We start from the raw sequence: 20,820 nt of genomic DNA, 5'->3' as shown, positions 1-20,820 counted from the left end.
GTTGGACACTTCACTCTGCTTAGGGACTTCAGTCTAAAATGGAAATCTAAAACTAGCTTTCTTCCATTCACTATACTAGAAGACAGTTTCTTTCATCAAGTAATGGGCAAGCACATCTTAACCCACTAATTGGCAATTGTAACCTATTGGACTGGTTCGGTAACTAGGATTACCCTTCCAGATTTTCCTCCCCTCTGACAGCTCCACCTTGACTAATCACTGTACAACATGGTTCACTTTCTATGCTTAAACATTGGTACCACACATCACGAGTATTACCTACGGAACTCTTAACCGCTGCTTGGTAATGGCGAGTATGGATTGGTTTCTGGTACTTCTGGGCAGGATGATGTTAACATTGGGTCAGCACCTCTTCAATCTCCACTGACCACTGTAAGATAAATACTTCCCTGAAAACTCCAAAATAGTCAAAGGTTATTAAAGCAGCTAAAGCAAGCACAAGGCAAGAAATTAAATCTATAGTCACTCTAGTCCAAACTGACTATAATCTTTCCCCCTGGATTCAAAAAGGATTGCAGGTGTATGACAAAACTAAAGCCTCTTACGCACAAAAATACAAGGTAGCACTGACTGACAATCCTGCCTTCTCGGGACAATCAGCCCCACCTCACTTTAGCCTACACAGTCAATGATCACCTAATATCGAACAAAAAAACACAAGGATGAACCATCTAAGGAGCAGTTTCTTCTCATGTTTCTCACTCCTCCCTCTACAGTTCCTAATGTAGAACCTGTTACTTCTGTTGAATCCATTTTCAACTATAAACCTTACAATTCAAAATGGTATCATTTTCCTGGGTTAATAAATAGCTACAAAAATGCCCAACAATGGCAACTGGATCTGACGGCCTCTATGTTCAACTCTATGGCCACATCCTTATCACTTAACTAATAAGATTCTGGACTTCTGGAAAACTGTCAGTGCAATCCTAATACCCAATCATTCCTCTACTTTGACTTCTGACTCACTTCGACCAAAAGTCTTAATCTCACTACTAGATAAAACACTAGAAACTGCTGCAAAGTACACTAAACCTTATGGAATACTAAGAGTCATCAGCATGGATTCAGAAAACATTGCTTTAACACAGTTATGCCTATGGAAAACTATCTTCCACTCTATAGATGCAGGGTTTTTCTAATGGAGCCACCATCACAGATGCCTCCTAAGGACTTAAACATTCAGAATTGCTTATTTTTTATTTATTTATTTATTTATTTTTTACAGAGAACTCTAGCTAGGATCCCAATTACACCTCTCTAAACTGGTTCACAGACTACCTACACATTATATCCTTTTAAACTGTTTTATCAAATATCCAATCCTCCATCTGATGTCCTGCAAGGGTCCATCTTGGGGTCAATGTTGCTTGTAATTTAGTTAAATATCAGTACTGTGAACAATAACACATCCAATATCATGCTGAAACAGTCCTTGACATCTATGGACAGAAGCATATAATCTAATAAATTTATTTTCTGGTTGGACTTGCACTCTAATTTATGTTCTTCTAAGTTTTGCCTTTATCCTGACAAGAAGTTGTAACTGCCTGCTTGTTATTAATATCCAGCTTTATGCCGTAGCAGTTGTACAGGAAATGGGTAATTCACCCAGAATCATAAGGAACTAAGTCAACTCTTCCCTAGCAAAGGCGTGTCAGGCATTTAGTAACTTACTTCTCAAAGCCAACATCAACAAAACCAAGGCCATAGTGTTTGCAACCCAAAGTGGCCCAGCTTATGTTGTGAGCACTGGAGCCTTATAATCTCCAAGGATGGTCATCCAAATTACTGCTAATTCCATACATAAAGTACACGGTGTTAAAGCTAGAAACATCACTGACTTTCAACTCAAATCCGCAATGTCTGCAGAAAGTACCATGAAGTTATACAAAAATACAGTAGCATTTCCAGCCTGTTTACAGCTGAATTCAGATGGCCAATTAGAAAAGGTATACTTTTAATGATGCTAGAATATCCCCTTATCATCAGTTGATTGACACCTATGAAAAAAAATGGAAAAATTTCAAAGTATACAAAAATATACTTGTCACTTCACTACCACAGCAAGCATGAAGATTAGGCACTGCAAGGCCATCAAACAAGCAGATTGACTTCCTACACCCAAACTTATTAGCACATTTCTTTTCAAAGTCTTTCATTTCTACCCCTGTAAATTCCTACAGCAACTCATTCTTCAATAAAGAGAGACCCAAATCCAACAGACCTTTGGACTCCTACTCTTACCTTACATTTGCCACCCTAAGATATGCTACAGTCTGTGCCAACAGACCTTTCTCTTCTGCATGCCTCTTCACCTGGAATTCACTTCTCAAGACAGATTCACAGCTCTGTACTCTGCTATCTTCACCCATCAGCTCACATAACATCTCTGGCAGAAAAGCAAATGCACTGAATTTGTAACCTAATTACTATATAATTTTAAGCTGTTTCAAGTACCTTAATTCTGTGCTGTCAACCTGACAATTTTGGACACTTAATTCTGCTATGTTACTTTGTCTCTTTTTGACATTGTTCACTCTATCAAATTTGAATTATTTCAGACAATGCAATGCATTTGTCACTCACCTTTAGTAATAATGCAACTTTACTTCCTATTGTATTGGATCATATTTAAGCTCACCTACTTCCCATGACACTGTTTTAGTAATGACATTTTTCACAGCAACACTATTTAGTGGGAAAATATCAAAAAGCAACCGCTGATGAATGACAATAACCTGAAGCTCTGTTCCTGTCAATAGCTTTGCTGGCAACTACAAGTGAAGTCAGATGAGATCTAAGAAAAGATAAGGCCAAGGTGCTCCCTTTCAGGTGCCACAGTTTGAAATATTAAGAAGGTAATCTGGTGCACAGAACTGCCACTAGAAGCAAAAGAAAATTCGTTCTAAAGATCTAGTCAAAGGGTGTTTCTTAGAAAGCTATGTAATAGTAATTCAACATACCTGTAAGTAGAGATCAGGGTTCAGGTCTTGCTGTTTCATTAGCTGTTTGACATGACGTCTCCTCTCCACGAGTTTTCTGATTTCCTTTGGCAAAACTCCCATTTCAAGCTCTTGATCTGGTAACTCTGGAATCGCTTCTTCCTCTTCCTCCTACAAATTTATCAAAAGAGCAATGGAACATGCAAGAAAACCATCAGATCACTTCACTACTTTCTTGAAGCAGCAAACAGCCTCAGAATGCCTGCATAACATGAAAACATAGCAATCTAACAAGTGAAATTGTTAAATCTAGCACTAACTTAACCACACTCTTCCCGCAGTCTTCCGCACAAGATATACTTGAAACTGGCTCGCCCCCAGTTATCACACAAGATTAAGTGCTACCAAAAGCTAAAAATACTGCATCAAAGGGTCCTGACAATAACCCTGGATGCATCTTAATTAGCATTAAGCATGATTTAGCCACACCCCTAACTACAATGTTCAATCTTAGCCTAAATACACGTTTTGTAACAGCAAATGAAGAACAGCTACAGTCATTCCCCTGCATAAGGCAAGACTTTCCACACACCCAGCCAATTACATACCCTTAATTCTCACTAGCCATATATGCAAAGCCATGGAAAGACTTAAAGAATTAATCAATCAGGACACAGGAAATATCCAAACACTGGACCTACCTCAGTTTGGATTTGTCAAGGGCATGTCAGGCTTACGTAACCTGCTTAATTTTTTTTAAAAGGTCACCAAAACAACAGATTAAGGCAAAATGGTACACACCACATAACCTCAACCCGACCAAAGCTTTTCACACATTCCCCAATCAGGCGTAGTAGAAAAAGTACAGTTTTGTACTTGCCATAAATGTAGATGTTCGAGTGTATACACTGCTGCAGTCATTACACTTGGGTTATCCTGCCGTCAGGCGGTTCCCCAGTCGGCCTGAGTTCCAAAGTCTTGGTCCGGCGTTGGTTGCTGTCGCCTCCTCCCTGACGTCAGGGCAAAGTACAATTTTGTACCTACCATAAATGTAGATGTCCGATAGGTATGCATCTGCAGTCATCACATATGGGTTGTCCTGCCTCAGGCAGCCCCTTCGGTCGGCCGGATTCCAAAGTCTGGGTCTGGCTTCGGCTGATGTCGCACTTTCCCCGACGTCAGAGCGTCTGGGGTATAAAAGCATCAGCCGATGCCATCTTCCTCAGTTTTTCTTGCCCCAGATGCCAGGTGCCCTCTAGGAAGGCTAAATTTGGAGAAATGCAATAAAATTCCAAACATTTGCAAAAATATATATGCATGTATATACAAACAAATACACCATAATAGATTCCTCCAGCTAGCTAATAGAGGGGTAAGCACCCTAGGAATACCACAGAGGGGAAGGAGGGAGGGTAAACCTGACTGCAGATGCATACCTATCGGACATCTACATTTATGGTAGGTACAAACTTGTACTATGTCCTTCAAGGATGCATCTGCAGTCATCACATATGGGTAGAATACCATAGCCAATCTGGGGGTGGAGGTACTAAGTAAAGGATGGTGTAGTTAAGATACCCTGCAGGACTGCCGTAGCAAAACCTGCTCTGGATCTGGAGTATAAAGGTAAATTGTAATGCTTGGCAAATGTATGCACGGAGCTCCATGTAGCAGCTTCTAAAATGTCCTTGGTAGCCACCCCTCTTAGGAAGGCTGTGGTGGTGGCTGTGGCTCTCGTGGAATGAGGTCTAATGTTAGCTGGCACAGTTTTTCCATGAAACGAGTAACAAAAACGAATGCAATTTCCTATCCATTTTGAAATTGTCTGTTTGGAAATTGCTTTTCCTTGTGCCCCAGCAGCATATGCTACAAACAACTGGTCAGTCTTTCTGTAACTTTTAGTTCTGTCCAAGTAGTAGCGCAATTGTCTGTGTATGTCCAAGGTGTGCAGAAGTCTCTCCCCTTTATTTTGTGGTTGTGGGAAGAATGTAGGCAAGTGAATAGCTTGGTTCAAAGATACTCTGGATACCACCTTTGGCATAAATGTAGGATTGGTCCTCAAAGAAACTCTGTCCTGATGAAAGATAAGAAATGGCTGCACTGCCATTAAAGCTTGTAACTCAGATACTCTTCTTGCTGAGGTTATGGCCAGAAGGAAGGCAGTTTTCCAAGACAAAAACTGTAGATCTGCCGATGCTGCTGGTTCAAAGGGAGTAAGTGTTAGTTTTTCCAACACGAAGTTAAGGTCCCAAGTAGGTAGAGGTGGTTTCCTTGGAGGATTGATGTTTTTGATTCCTCTTAGAAACTGTCTTAGGAGAGGATGAGAGAAGACAGGTGAATTAACATTGTATTCTGCTGAGATTGCTGAGGCATGTATCTTAATGGAAGAGTAAGACAGGCCATTGTGGAACAATTCTGCCAAATATTCCAGTATATGTGCCATGTTCATCACTGTCACATCTAGGCCCTTTGTTGTGTTCCAGGTGTGAAATCTTTTCCATTTTGCTGAATATGCCTTCCTTGTGGAAGGCGTGCTAGCTTCCATAATAATATCCTTCACTCTCTGGGATAGGTTATCCTGAGGAGGAGTCATGGTATTCTCCAGGCAGTTAGCTGCAAGGTTTTCAGGTTGGAGTGCAGAGTCCTGAAATTGTGCTGAGTCAGGAGTGGCCATAGGGGAGAGGCCATGGTTTCGTCTGTGACATGCTCTTTAACAGTGGGTACCAGTGCTGTCTTGGCCAGTTTGGAGCTATCAGAATCACTCTGGGCTGCTCTGTCCTGATCTTCAGTAGGACCTTGGTCATTAATGGGAGAGGTGGGAAAGCATACACTGTTAGAGCTTTCCAGCTGAAAGAGAGAGCGTCCACTTTCCATGCTTGTGGGTGGTATGTCCTTGAGCAGAATTTCCTCAGTTGATGATTGTGGGGGGAAGCGAACAGATCTATTTCCGGCCTTCCCCATGATTGTGTGATGAGTAAGAAGATGTCTGGGTGCAGCATCCATTCGTGTGCATCCATGGTAGTTCTGCTTAAGCTGTCTGCCAGCATATTGTCTTTCCCTGGCACGAACTGGGACTGTAGCTGTATGAGTGTCAAAGCAAGTTCCCATAGATTCATTGTCAGTCTGCAAAGAGGGTAGGAATGGGTGCCTCCTTGCTTGTTTATGTACCACATAACTGTGGTGTTGTCTGTCCTTATGAGCAGGTGGCCTTGCTGAAGGAAAGGTTTGAAGGCCTCGATTGCGTGTATCACTGCCAGCATTTCCTTTTGGTTTATGTGCATGCGCAGCTCTCTTTGTGACCATAGCCCTTGGATACATCTGCCCTCCAAGTGTGCTCCCCAACCTTGGTCTGAAGCGTCCGTGGTGATGGTTTGGTTGGCTCTTGGCTTGCTGAAGGGCAACCCGCTGTTCGACTAGTAGGCTTGAGCCCACCACAGAAATTCCTTTTGAAGGCAAGGAATGAGTGGGATCAGAGTTTCTAAGCTGTGACTGTGCTGTGTCCATAAACTTCTTAGGTACCATTGTAATTTTCTCATATGCAGTCTTGCTTGCGGAATCAGAAGAATGCAAGATGCCATGTAACCCAGGGCCTGCAGGATTTTCCTTGCAGTCAGCTGAGTTTGTCTTGTCAGATTCTTGAAGTAATCTGGCAGTTGTTTTTGTTTTTCTTCTGTGAGAAAGGCCATTTGGGTGGTTATGTCTAGATCCGCACCCAGAAAAGTTATTCTTTGGGATGGAACCAGTCTTGATTTGTGGATGTTGACTGTATATCCCAAGGCCTGTAGCAGTTGGATGGCATAGTCCAAGTCCTTTAACAAAGTTTGCTTGCTGTCCGCTTGTATAAGGCAGTCGTCCAGATATGGGTAGATTTGAATCCCTGAAGTCTGCAGTGTGCAATTACTGATGCCAGGCATTTCGTGAATACTCTGGGCGCAGTAGATAAGCCAAAGGGTAATGCTGAGAATTGATAATGCTCTGACCCTGCAAGAAATCTGAGGTGTCTTCTGCAGCTTTGTCGAATAGGGACATGCAGGTATGCCTCCTTGAGGTCTAGAGTCACCAGCCAAGACCCCTTGCCCAGCATGGGAAGGAGTTGCTGTAGAGTCAGCATTTTGAATTTTGGCACAATGAGGCAAGTATTCAGTGCGGACAAGTCGAGAATAGGCCTCCATTGATTTTCTTTTCTTGGAACAAGGAATAATCTGGAGTAAAATCCTTGGCCTTGTTCTGAAAGAGGTACCTTTTCTATGGCTTTCATTTGCATTAAGTTGGTAATTTGCTTCAAAGCCTCTGCCCTCTGATTTGGTGGCAGGTCTGGCATGCCTTTTCTTTTTGGCAATGAGTGGAAATGGAACCTGTATCCTTTGTCTATTATTTGCAGTGTCCATGTGTCCCTTGTAATGCTGTGCCAATTTTTTGAGAATAAAGAAAGCTTTCCGCCCAAAGGTGCAAAATTGAGCCCTGGTCGGCGGAGTCAAAATAAAGTCATTGAGTCTGTCCTGGTGTAGCAGTTGTAGTTCCTGCACTACCTCTCTGGTTGGGAGGCTGCCACTGACTGCCTCTGTAGGAGCCTCTAGCTTGCCCTCTACCTCTGGCACAAATATTCCTGCCGCTCTGAGATCTGTCTGAGTCCGGAAAGGACCAATTCTTAGCAGGCCAATTTCTGCTGAATCTCGGTGGTTGGACTTGCAGAAAGTCTTTGACTGTTTGCACAGATTTTGCCTTTTCTTCAAATTTCTTTAAAACCTCTTGAGCCGTGGAACCAAATAATTTTTGCTTTTCCATAGGAGCATCCAAAAGCTTAGCTTTAACATGGTCTGGCAGAGATTGTTCCTTCAGCCAGGCATGCCTACGTATAACTGCACCTGTCATAGCTGACCTACATGAAGCTTCCAATGCATCATAACCACACTGCAAGAAATGGTTACTAACCTGCTGTGAGTTATGCACCAGATCCTGAAGGGATTTGCGATCAAGGGGTTCAGAAGAGGACAGTTTCTTATGCAATTCATCTAACAAATACTCTTGGTACTGTATCATATGAAATTGACAATTTAATGCCCTCATGGAAAGAGTTGCAGAAGTATACACTTTCTTACCCCATCTCTCTAATGCTCTGGACTCCCTTTCAGAGGGTAGAGGATTTTTAGCAGTGGCAGCTGCAACCCCTCTTGGGCCCTGGGAAATAGTTTCTGGATCAGCAGAGTGGGCCTTGTACAGGTGTAGATGCGAGTCCGGGACCCTGTAGTACCTATCAGGTTTGGCAGGAGCCGGAGGGAGAGAGTCAGGGGCTGTACTAGCATCAGAGTACACATCATCAATGACATTCAAAACAGGAGGTATAGCTAAAGGCCTATGCTGAGGTAAATGTAAAAAGGTCCTTAATCTCTTTCTGGAATCAGAGAATTCCTGACCCTGCCATTGAAAATGTTCTCTCAGAGTGTAATGTCTCTCCAAAGGAAAACTCTTCAGGAGGGGAGGCCGAGGGAATAGATTCTTCAGCATCAGAATCCTCGTAGGCTGAATAAGCCTCCTCCTGGTGGTCTGATAGAGCAGAGCCATCAGTGGACTCATCTGAGGACTGGGGGTCAGAGGGCTCAACCCTGGGCCTTTTGTCTGGAGGTGGTTGAGAGCCCCTGTCCAGATGAGGTTGGGAACCTCTAATTAATGAGATCAGATCCTCTGCTAGGCTAAGAATCTGAGAGCCAGTAGAAGGTCTCAGAGGAAACCTTGGGAGGCAAAGCTTTAGTAAGTTTAGCAGCTTTAGCCCTAGAGAAAGCCTTAATGGACATGGAAGCAGGGGGTCTGGCTGCACCACGTGCAGGAGTAGACTTATCTAAAGGAATGGTGTCGGAAGGTTCCTGGACACCAGTTTCAGTAGGTAATTCAATAACCGACTCGGCCGGGGCCTCCGGGGCAGAGGTAGTCGGTTGTGTGGTTTTGGTAATAGGAAGTACCAAGGACTCTGTTTCAGCCGAGACCGAGACACTCACGGTAGGCCTGACCGTGGTTCCAGCCGAAACCGCGGTCCGCGTGTGTCGGTCCTTGTCTTTCCGTTTTTTAACTAAATGCAAAGTCGGAGGCTCCGACGGCATCTTATAAGCAAAACTTGCCCCAAAAAATTCCTCTGCAAACTCCGACCGATGTCTAAGAGTTCGTCGGTTGAAGGAAGCACAGGCTGTACAGGCTGAACAGGCCGAGACGTCGTGGTCTGGGCCTAGGCAGGGGAGGCAGTAAGAGTGGAAATCCTTATGAGGTATTTGTTTCCCACAAGTTAAACAATTAGTAACTTTATCTGACATCGGCTGAGGCAAGAAAGAGTCCCCAACGGGGTACTTAGCTTTTTCGAAGTCTTCAGTGTATGAATTACAGGAGCTGGCCAACCGGCACTTGCGAACTGCTTCTGCTTCGGGCACCACGCGGCAAGAAAGACTGAGGAAGATGGCGTCGGCTGATGCTTTTATACCCCAGACGCTCTAACGTCGGGGAAAGTGCGACATCAGCCGAAGCCAGACCCAAACTTTGGAATCCGGCCGACCGAAGGGCTGCCTGAGGCAGGACAACCCATATGTGATGACTGCATCCTTGGAGGACATCAGGGGTATATAAGATGCAGCTGACGCCATTTTCTTCAGTTTTTCTTGCCCCAGATGTCAGGTGCCCCTAAATAGGTAGGCAATTCCAATTGCTAATAAAACATACATAAGAAAAGCAAAAAACAACTTACAGCTACCAGCAAATACTCCCCATAGGTAGTAAGGGTAGAAGATATTGGTACGTACCAGCCAGTAAGAGGGGAAGAAGGGAGGGTAACCTGGACTGCAGCAGTGTATACACTCGAACATCTACATTTAAGGTAGGTACAAAACTGTACTATGTTCATTGTGTTACACTGCTGCAGTCATTACACTTGGGTAGAATCCCAAAGCTGAGGAAGGGTGGCTGGTTCTATAAGGCATTAGGGGTGGCTATAAGGCCCTGCAGCACTGTAGTGGCGAAGCCAGCTCTGGATTTAGAGTATAGAGGTAGATGGTAATGCTTGGTGAAGGTATGTACAGAACTCCAAGTTGCTGCTTCCAAAATATCCTTGGTAGGTACTCCCCTGAGGTAGGCAATTGAAGTGGCTGTTGCCCTGGTGGAGTGAGATCTAATGCTGCTAGGAACAGGTTTTCCATGGTATGTGTAGCAGAAATGTATATAATGTCCTATCCATTTTGAAATAGTCTGTTTTGAAATGGCTTTTCCCTGTGCTCCTGCAGCATATGTTACCAATAATTGCTCAGATTTTCTGAAAGCTTTGGTTTTGTCCAAGTAGAAGCGTAACTGCCTGTGAATGTCCAAAGAGTGCAGTAATCTCTCTCCTTTATTCTGTGGTTTAGGATAAAAAGTTGGCAGGTGAATAGTTTGGTTTAGAGCCACACTGGATACCACCTTTGGCATAAAAGTAGGGTTAGTTCTTAAAGACACCCTGTCCTGGTGGAAAATGAGGAAAGGTTCCACTGCCATTAGTGCCTGTAATTCTGAAACTCTTCGTGCTGATGTTATTGCCAGGAGCAGAGCAGTTTTCCAAGAGATATATTTTAATTCTGCTGTGTTGGCTGGCTCAAATGGAGGTAAAGTTAGCTTCTCCAGAACAAAGTTGAGGTCCCAAGTTGGAGTAGGTGCTCTATGGGGCGGTCTTGTGTTTTTAGCCCCTCTGAGGTACTGTTTTAACAGAGGATTAGAGAAAATTGGTGGATCCGTGTTGTAATGAGCAGAGATGGCAGAGGCGTGGATCTTGATGGATGAGAAGGAGAGTCCTTTGTCCAGCATCTCAGTTAAGTATTGTAGTATCTAAGGAATGTTTGGGACAAGAGGGTCAAGGCTGTGAGCTTGGTTCCAGGCACAGAATCTCTTCCATTTATCCGAATAGGCTTTCCTGATACTAGGCCTTCTGTCCTCCAGAATGACATCCATAACAGCTTTGGAGAGAGGCATTGCTTGCTTGACTAAGGAATCTTCCATGTAGCTAGGTTTAAGATCTTTAGCTGGCTGTGTAGTATTTGTTTGTTGTACTGAGTCAGCAGATGTGGGATTTGAGGCAAAATCCAGGGTGGTTCTTGTGCTAAGCTCCTTAAAATTGGGTACCAGTGCTGGCGTGGCCAGTCTGGTGCAATCAGGATCATCTTTGGCTCCTCCTGCCTGGCTTTTATGAGTACCTTTGGCAGGAGAGGTAGTGGTGGGAAAGCGTATACTTGTAGGTTCTCCCAGCTAAAAGAGAGGGCCATCCACTTTTCATGCTTGTGGATGGTAACTCCTTGTGCAGAATTTTTGTAGCTGGTAGTTTATTGGGGATGCAAACAGATCTATGCCTGGGCTCCACCATTTCTGTGTTATCATTCTGAGTATTTGTGGATTCAACTCCCATTCGTGGGGATCCATGATGTTTCTGCTTAAGTCGTCTGCCAGTGTGTTTTTGTCTCCTGGCAGGAATTGTGCTTGCAGATGAACTTGAAGGTTTATAGCTGTGTTCCACAAGGTCATAGCTTGTCTGCATAGGGGGTAGGAGTGAGTGCCCCCTTGCTTGTTTATGTACCACATAACTGTGGTGTTGTCTGTCTTTAGTAGTAGTTGCCCTGGATGCAGCAGGTCCTTGAAAGCTATAAGTGCATTTTGTACAGCTAGCATCTCTTTTTGATTGATGTGAAGATGCCTTTGTTCTGCAGGCCACGTACCCTGACCTGCCATGTGTGCTCCCCAGGCGTAATCAGATGCATCTGTTGTCAGTGTTTGCCTGGCTGTGGGTTGTGTAAAAGGCTGTCCCTTGTTGAGGTGACAAGCTTGAGCCCACCATTGAAACTCCCAAGCTTGAGCCCACCATTGAAACTCCCGTTGAGGGCAAGGGATTAGTGGTAGAACTGTTTCCAAACTTTGACAGTGTTGAGACCATACATTCTTTAGGTACCATTGTAGTTTCCTCATATGCAGTCTGGCATATGGAATTAGTAGTATGCAAGATGCCATGTAACCCAAGGCCTGCAGAATTTTTCTTGCAGGGAGTTGGGTCTTCGTTGCCATCAATTGAAAGTATTGAGTCAGTTGTCCTTGATTGTCTGGCGTGAGATAAGCCATCTGGGCCATTGTGTTCAACCTGGCACCCAGGAATATAATCTCTTGTGAGGGCACTAGTTTTGATTTCTTTTCGTTTACTGTGTACCCCAGGCAACTTAACTTTTTTACAAACGCCAGATGCTTTAAAAAAATGTCCTTGCTCTCTGCTTGAATCAGGCAGACGTCCAGTTACGGATAAATTTGAATTCCTTTCTGTCTGCAAAATGCAATTACTGGTGCCAGGCACTTTGTGAAGACCCTGGGCGCAGCAGATATGCCAAAGGCCAGTGCAGAGAATTGGTAGTGCATTGAACCCGCTATGAATCTGAGGTATTTTCTGCAGTTTTGTCTGATAGGGACATGCAGGTATGCCTCTTTGAGGTCCAAAGTCACGAGCCAAGCTTTCTTGCCCAGCATGGGAAGAAGCTGCTGTAATGTCAACATTTTGAATTTCGCATCCAGGTAAGTGTTTAGAGATGAACGATCCAGAATGGGCCTCCAGGCTTTCTCCTTTCTGGGTACCAGAAAGAGTCTTGAGTAAAATCCTTGTCCTTGCTCCTGTGCTGGTACATTTTGAATAGCTCTCATATCCATTAGTGCTGTAATTTGTTTTTGAGCCTCTGCCCATTGATTTGGTGGCAGGTTTGGCATTCCTTTTAACCTTGGCAGAGTGTGAAAGTGGAACCTGTAACCTTGAAATACAATATTGAGAACCCATTTGTCTTTGGTGATCATTTGTCAATTGTGGTAGAAGAGTGCCAGTTTTCCTCCCAAAGGGGCTGCCAAGAATGATTTGTTTGGCAGCTGTAGTGGGAAGTCATTGGAGCTGTTTTTTATATGGTTGGGGCCTGTCTTCCCCTTCTTTCTAGCCTGATGCAACCCATTGCCGAGGCCTGTAAGTAGTGCTTGACCTCTAACTCTTGGACGTCTGTATCTTCCCCTTTGAGGTCTGTCTGTAAATGGAAAGGACCAATTCTTAGTTGGCCAGTTTCTGCTAAATCTAGGAGGCTGAACCTGTAAGAAATCCTTCGCCGTTTGCATAGATTTTTCCTTATCCTCCATTTTCTTTAATACCTCTTCTGCCTTAACTCCAAATAACACATCCTGCTGCAAAGGTGCATCCAATAATTTTGCTTTAACATGATCTGGTAACGTATGTTCTTTTAACCAAGCATGTCTTCTAATGACAGAGCCTGTAACTGCTGCTCTGCAGGAGGCCTCTAGAGAATCAAAACCACATTGCAAAGTATGCTTTCCCACTTGTTCAGCTGCATGCAATAAATCCTGAATTTCTTTAAAATTAGGAGGATCTGATTCTGGAAGCATTTTTTGTTTTAACTATGACAGTAAAAATTGCTGATATTTTAGCATGTGAAACTGGCAATTTAAGGCTTTAATTGCTAAAGTTGCAGACGTATATACTTTCTTTCCCCATCTGTCTAATGCTCTGGAATCTCTGTCAGAGGGAACTGGATTCTTGGCTGATGAGGCCTCAACTCCTTTGGGTCCCTGAGAAATAGTTTCAGGGTCAGCTACAGGGCTTTTATACGGAAATTTATGTGAGTCAGGGACTCTGTAGTATCGGTCAGGTTTAACAGGAGCTGGAGGTAAGGAATCAGGATTTAAGCTGGATTCAGTATACACATCATCCACAATATCTTACACTGGCGGAATAGCAAGGGGTCTGTGTTGAGGTAATAAAAGGAAGTCTCCGAGCCTTTTCTTGGATTCTGAATAATCCTGGCCTTCCCAGTGGAAATGCTCCCTCATGGTATATGTAGGGTTTCCCCAAAGGAGTAGTCCTCAGGCGGTGAGGCTGATGGAATAGATTCCTCAGCATCAGAATCCTCGTAAGGGGGTAAAGAGTATCCTAGGTCTGAGGATGAATCAGAAGAGATGGACACCTGGTCAGATGAGTCAGTCTGCATCCTGTCTAGGCCTTTTTTCAGGAGGGGGATGGGACCCCCTGATCAGAGTGATTAGGTCTTCGGCCATTCTGAGCATTTGTTTCTTAGGCATGGAGGCCTGTCCTGGAGAATGCTGTATTTGTTTCTTTGACTTTAAAGAAGGCTTAGACTTATCTGAGGGTTTAATGCTTAACTGAGTAGGTCTGAAGACACCCTCTGTAGCTGTGGGTTGCTCAGCTACTCCGGATCCCTCTGAAAGGTTAGTCTCGGTAGGCTGAAGAACTTGTGCGTCTGAAGGCCCAGCCATCTCCACGTGGGAGTCAGAGGCAGCTTGAGGTTCTACAGAAGCAGTCGTCAGGGGCTGCGAAGGCGCCTCGCTGAAAACCAGAGAACCGGCGACTGGCCTAGAAGAGGCTTCGTCGTCAGTTTTGGGCCTCGGATGCCTATCCTTGTCTTTGCGCTTTTTGTGTATTCCGGTTGTTGGAAGTTCCGACGGCATGGTATAATTGAATTTTCTACCAAAATAATGTCTGGCAAAATCAAACCATCGTTTAATAGTGTGCTTGTTAAACCTAGCACAAAACAGACAACCAGTGACGTCGTGGTCAGGGCCTAGGCATGGGATACAATAGGAATGGAAATCCTTATGAGGTATTTGCTTCCCACAAGAAATACAGTTATTAACTTTTACTGACATCGGTCTGAGGCAAGAAAAAGTTTCCCCAATGGGGTACTTAGCTTTTTAGAAGACTTCTGTCCTGGATTCGGAATGAAAATCTCAGGAAATGGCCGACCGGCACTTGCGAACTGCTTTTGCTTCGGGCACCGCGCGGCAAGAAAGACTGAAAAAAATGGTGTCGGCTGCATCTTATATACCCCTGTTGCACTGACGTCAGGGAGGAGGTGACAGCAACCGACGCCGGACCAAGACTTTGGAACTCAGGCAAACTGGGGAACCGCCTGACGGCAGAATAACCCAAGTGTAATGACTGCAGCAGTGTAACACTATGAACATCCTAAATAAACTGGGAATAAACCCCCGTGTCACCCAGTGTATTGCCAACTGGCTCACAAACAGGACTCAGACAATCAAAACAGGGGAAGTTACCTCCACAAGAAGACAATTTACCAGTGGGATCCATCAGGGTTCTGTGCTGGAACCACTTCTGTTTGTAATTTGCTTTTCTGAAGTAAAAAAAAAACAATACCAAAGGGCTCTGACTAACTGTTTATAAACGACTGCAAGCTAGCAGCAGTCACTGAATCTCCAAATGGCTTAGCCACCCTGCAGGAAGGTTTGTATCAAATAACAGGTGACAAAATCATGGGCTGAAACTAAAGGCCAAAAAAATGCATTACTGTATCTTTTGGGAAGTCATCCACACCAGGGAACGACCACATTGACAATTTGACAATATGCCCCTAAGAGTTGACCTAGTTATTCAAAATTTGAGAACTTATGTGGACAGTGACCTAATTTTTGCCCATGTGTCTATTGTTTTAAGAAAGTCATTCTACACTGCACAGCTTATAAAACAAAGGGATTGTGTCAAGATCTAGGGATGTCACTGTCCTTTACTCAGTCCTCATTAAACCAATCAATGCATATAAAATCCCACTTTGAAGTACATCTGTCTAGACACACGCAACTAGAATGCCTAGAGAGAGATACCTTACTAAGGGATACAAGGTCTAAACAACATGTCCTACATGGACTGCCCCCAAAGCCCTGTATCTTATAGACTGCTAACAGATGACCTGTCCAACCCATTACTGATCAATTTACTGCACATCAGCAAGTCGAATGTTATCAAAAAAACTTGGTCTAGGGATCTAAACCTCTTCTGCAACATCAAAAGAACAGTTTGGAGGGACAGATATATCCTACAGAGGATATCAGTGCTATGGAACAGACTCCCCATCCACAAAAAGAAAGTTCATCCCTGTCCATTTTCAAACGCAACTCAGACCTACGGATGGGAAACAGAAATTTTACCCCAGGACTGCCCCCTGTACTACTAATAGACAGAGGCAGCTCCTAAATGCTTTATCCCATGCATGGGACCCCTTAAATTATCTATGGTGTGATCCCAGTAATTCTCATTGGGGTATAATATATAATTATCAAACATGGAATGGGTAAGGCCACTCTATAACCAAATGGGATATGTGATTTCGAGCACAAAAAGGGAAATTGGCTAGGCTTAAAATGGCTGCAAGGGTCGCTAGTCTATTACTTGCCTATGAAAGAATATGAACAAAATTGTATGATAGAATTAGAACATAGCATGCATGTAAGAATTACAAAGCATGTACAGGATCATTTTAGTTGCAACATTTCACACTATTTGCAGCTAAAAAAAGAAAGAAGGTAGTTTCATAGGTAACCTACTTAATATGTTAATACAACCTTCATGAGATTTTACTAAGCAGGCAATCACTTTAGCAATTGCCATCACCAAGGGATAATGTGTTAAAATACTTTCCTTAAGTGATACTTAAACTGCAAAAGTACCTTAACAGCACATTCAAATCCAATTCAAAAGAAATAAGCTACTAAATAGAAAGGACTATCCTCCACATTCTCAGTATTTTTGGATAAAAAACTGTAAATTAACTCAAAGAACTACATCAAAAAAATAAGTAAGATTAATATACATGACTGACAATACTCAAATCTACCATAACAATAGCTACGCATCTATTATAACTAGATTGGGAGTTTGTGAAATGTACTCTGGTAGTCTCTGCAACTATCAACACAAAGGAATTTTGCCAAAAATCACTGCCAGTGCTAAAGGAGTTTGCACTCTTCCCTTCTGTTGAAGAGTCAGTGTGTGCAAGTCTGGGGATCTACTCTGAGACAGGGTTGTAAGGGGACTTCCCCTTCCCACAAAAAATGAGGGGAGGCATTCTTTGAGGTTTGCTGAAGGTAGCTTTTAGTAATTTACTTTCAAGGAAACTGAACTTGCAGCAATTTCCTTTAGCAAGTTGTCATGATTCCTTTCAGATCTCCACTAACTGAAATCTGAATGATTATACGCATTTTCATTTCCGTAAAGTAGTCTCAACAGAAAAAAGTTTCCTGATCAGTCCATTTTTGTTTTACAGAAAATGCAGCATTCCTATATTGAGAAAATGAAATTGTGCTACCCTTCCTATTCCTAAATGACAACGTGGATGAAAACAGAATGACCTACAACAAAAAAACAGGCAATATTGTCAAAGAACCAATTATCCAATTAATGCAGGGAATATGATTTCAGTCTGTTAAGTAGGGTTACAATAAGTGTATGATAAACTTGCAAATCACATACGTCCTCAATGTATATGCGTGGATTCCTTCTGTAGTGGGTAAATGCTGGAACTTTCATTTCTACTATTAACAGCTCAGCACAATTAAAATTACTTTAAAGTACAGGGAATGTGCATGTATGCCTCTAGCCAGCAAATATGATGTCACATCACACTTCATTCTACTAATCTGACCCTTAAGCCTTAAGCAAGCAGAACATGAAAGACAGAGGAACAAAAGCACAAGACTAAACATGATTTACTCAAGAAAAAGAAAAAATATATATCAATCCAGAGACAATGGAAGACAAACACATTGAGGGGTCTCAAATTATCTACTGCAGAAAGCCTCAGGCTAATCAATTAAGATAAATGGGATCCGTCAATATGTTCGAAGTTTCATTACTTCGAACCCCACTTCACAGAGTCCACTTGTTCGAAGAGTGAAACTTCGAACATTGACTTCGACAGTCACACTACAGTGCGGAATGGGAATATTCCCTTTTCCTCGCTGTAGTGTGATCTCGGAGTTGGTATATTTAAGTAGGGGGTGTGTGGGAGGTGCAGGGGGGCTTGCCCCTTGCAAAAACATGTTTTAGTGTTTTGGGGTTTTTTTTGGTAGCACGGGGAACTAAACTCCAGAGAAAGTGCACTTTCGTTTAAGTGGATTTTTACTGAAGTGTAGGGTCTACTGCTCTATTTCAAAGTGTATTTTCAATGTAGAGCAGTAGACCCAGATAAACATATCTGTTACATGACCACAGATTTGCTGCAATGGCAACTGAATGGAAGAATCAAAAGCAGTAAAATCAAGACAGTAGAAGGTCAAAAATGCAAGGGACTCGAGAAAGAGTCCTCAAGCAACAAAGCAAAAAAAAAAAAAAAAAAAAAAAAAAAAAAAGGCTGAGTCTGTGAATCATTGTTCAAAAATACTACTTGGTGAAGAAGGAAAGTTTTGTACCTACCATAAATGTAGATGCTCAAGTGTATACCCTGCTGCAGTCATCACACTTGGGTTATCCTGTCGTCAGGCGGTCCCGCAGTCGGCCTAAATTCCAAAGTCTTGGTCCGGCGTCGGTTACTGTCGCTTCTTCCCTGACGTCAGTATGCCAGGGGTATATAAGAGGCATCCAACGCCATTTTCTTCAGTTTTTCTTGCCCCAGATGTCAGGTGCCCTCTGCAAAAGATGGTCAGTAGATAGTACCAATAATAAAAGCTTAGCACAAACAAAACATCCCTCCAGCTATAAGCAAATACACCACAAAGGTTGCATCAGATTTTAAGGTATTGAAAGGTTTTAGTTAGGTCAGAGGGGATGGTGGGAGGGTGACCTGGACTGCAGCAGGGTATACACTCAAACATCTACATTTATGGTAGGTACAAAACTGTACTATGTTCATCGTGTTACCCTGCTGCAGTCATCACACTTGGGTAGAATCCCAAAGCTAAGGATGGGAGGTGGAGTCAAACAGAGTTAGAGGAGGCTAGAAGGCCCTGCAAAACTGCAGTGGCGAAGCCAGTTGTAGTCTTAGAGTAAAGTGGTAAGGGATAGTGTTTGGTGAAGGTGTGTACTGAACTCCAAGTTGCAGCTTCCAGAATATCCTTGGTTGGCATCCCCCTGAGGAAGGCTGTAGATGTAGTTGCTGCCCTGGTGGAGTGGGGCCTTATGCTAGCAGGAACTGGATTTCCATGATGGGTGTAGCAAAAACGTATGCAATGTCCTAGCCATTTGGAAATGGTCTGTTTTGAGATAGCCTTTCCTTGTGATGCTGTAGCATAGGATACAAAAAGTTGGTCAGATTTTCTGAAAGCCTTAGTTTTATCCAAGTAGTAACGTAGTTGCCTGTGAATGTCCAAGGAATGCAGGAGTCTTTCTCCTTTGTTCTGTGGATTTGGAAAGAAGGTGGGTAAGTGGATGGTTTGATTTAGAGCCTCACTGGATACCACCTTTGGCATAAAGGAGGGGTTAGTTCGTAGAGAAACTCTGTCTTGATGAAAAATGAGGAAAGGCTCTACTGCCATTAGTGCCTGTAGCTCTGACACTCTTCTGGCTGAAGTAATTGCTAGCAGCATGGCAGTCTTCCATGATATAAACTTTAAGTCAGCTGAGAAAGCTGGCTCAAAAGGTGGCAGCGTAAGTTTTTCCAGAACACAATTTAGGTCCCAAGTTGGTGTTGGCGCTCTCCTGGGAGGCCTAATGTTTTTTGCCCCTCTGAGACACTGCCTTAGAAGTGGATGTGAAAATAAGGGAGGATCCGTGTTGTAGTTTGCTGAAATAGCTGAGGCGTGGATTTTAATAGATGAAAAAGAAAGTCCTTTGTGTAACATCTCAGTTAAATATTGTAGAATCTGAGGCATGTCCGGCTGAAGGGTATTTTGGCCTTTAGCTTGGTTCCTGGCGCAAAATCTTTTCCATTTGTCTGAGTAGGCTTTCCTGGTGCTGGGCCTCCTGGCCTCCAGAATGACATCCATAAAAGCTTGTGAAAGAGGGGCTGGCTGGTTGCTTAGGTGATGTGTCATGCAGCCAAATTTAAGGTTTTGAGCTGGCTGTGTAGAATCTGACTGCCTTGTTGTGCGAGTAGATGAGGAATTTGTGGTAAAATCCATGGTGGGCCCTGGGCCATGTTCCTTAGTAGTGGGTACCAGTGCTGGCGTGGCCAGTCCGGGGCAATGAGTATTATTCGAGGTCTCTCTATCCTGACTTTCAGCAGCACTTTGTGAGAAGGGGCAATGGAGGAAAGGCATATACTGTCAGCATTTTCCAACTGAATGAGAGTGCGTCAACTTTCCAAGCTTGATGGTGAAATGTTCTTGTGCAAAATTTTGAAAGCGGATAGTTTTGGGGGTTGGCAAACAGGTCTATGTCTGGGCGCCCCCATTTTTGAGTTATCATTGCAAATACTTGTGGATCCAGTTTCCACTCGTGGGGATCCATGATGTTTCTGCTTAGGTCGTCTGCCAATGTGTTCTTTTTTCCTGGCAGGAAATTAGTTGTAATTGAACTTGGTAAGCCAGTGCTGTGTTCCACAAGGTCATTGCTTGCCTGCATAGAGGGTAGGAGTGTGTACCCCCTTGTTTGTTTATGTATCACATTACTGTGGTGTTGTCTGTCCTTATTATAAGCTGTCCTGGATGTAAGAGGTCCTTGAAGGCAGTCAGAGCATTCTGTACAGCTAGCATTTCTTTTTGATTGATGTTCAGATTCCTTTGATCTGCAGTCCATATGCCTTGAACGCACAATCCTGCCATGTGTGCCCCCCAGGCATAGTCCGATGCATCTGTTGTCATAGTTTGCCTGGCTGGGGGTAAGGTGAAAGGCTTACCCTTGTTGAAGTGACATACCTGTGACCACCATAGAAACTCCTGTTGAAGGCAGGGAATGAGAGGTATCATTGTTTCCAAGCTGTGGCTGTGTTGAGTCCATACGCTTTTCAAGTACCATTGTAATTTCCTCATATGCAGTTTTGCAAATGGTATTAGTAGTATGCAAGATGCCATGAAGCCCAAGGCCTGCAGAATTTTTCTTGCAGGGAGTTGGGTCTTTGTTGCCATTATTTTGAAG

The 20,820-nt window shown here is 43.4% G+C and overlaps 1 protein-coding gene across 1 annotated transcript in view; it reads right to left on the bottom strand.

The window, feature by feature from the left end:
• The window catches only part of POLA1 (DNA polymerase alpha 1, catalytic subunit), a 3,104,727-nt gene that overhangs the window by 1,937,671 nt on the left and 1,146,236 nt on the right, over positions 1-20,820 (bottom strand). The window contains exon 25 of the mRNA XM_044072304.1: positions 2,988-3,137. Within this exon, the coding sequence (XP_043928239.1) occupies positions 2,988-3,137 (150 nt within the window). The remainder of the gene's footprint in view (positions 1-2,987; positions 3,138-20,820) is intronic.

Source organism: Protopterus annectens, chromosome 5.part0, assembly GCF_019279795.1.
Source record: "Protopterus annectens isolate FY-2018-M chromosome 5.part0, PAN1.0, whole genome shotgun sequence".
In the NCBI taxonomy this organism is placed as follows: Eukaryota; Metazoa; Chordata; order Ceratodontiformes; family Protopteridae; genus Protopterus; species Protopterus annectens.
The sequence above is the reverse complement of the archived record's forward strand: the minus strand, read 5'-3'. Positions and strand labels throughout refer to the sequence as shown.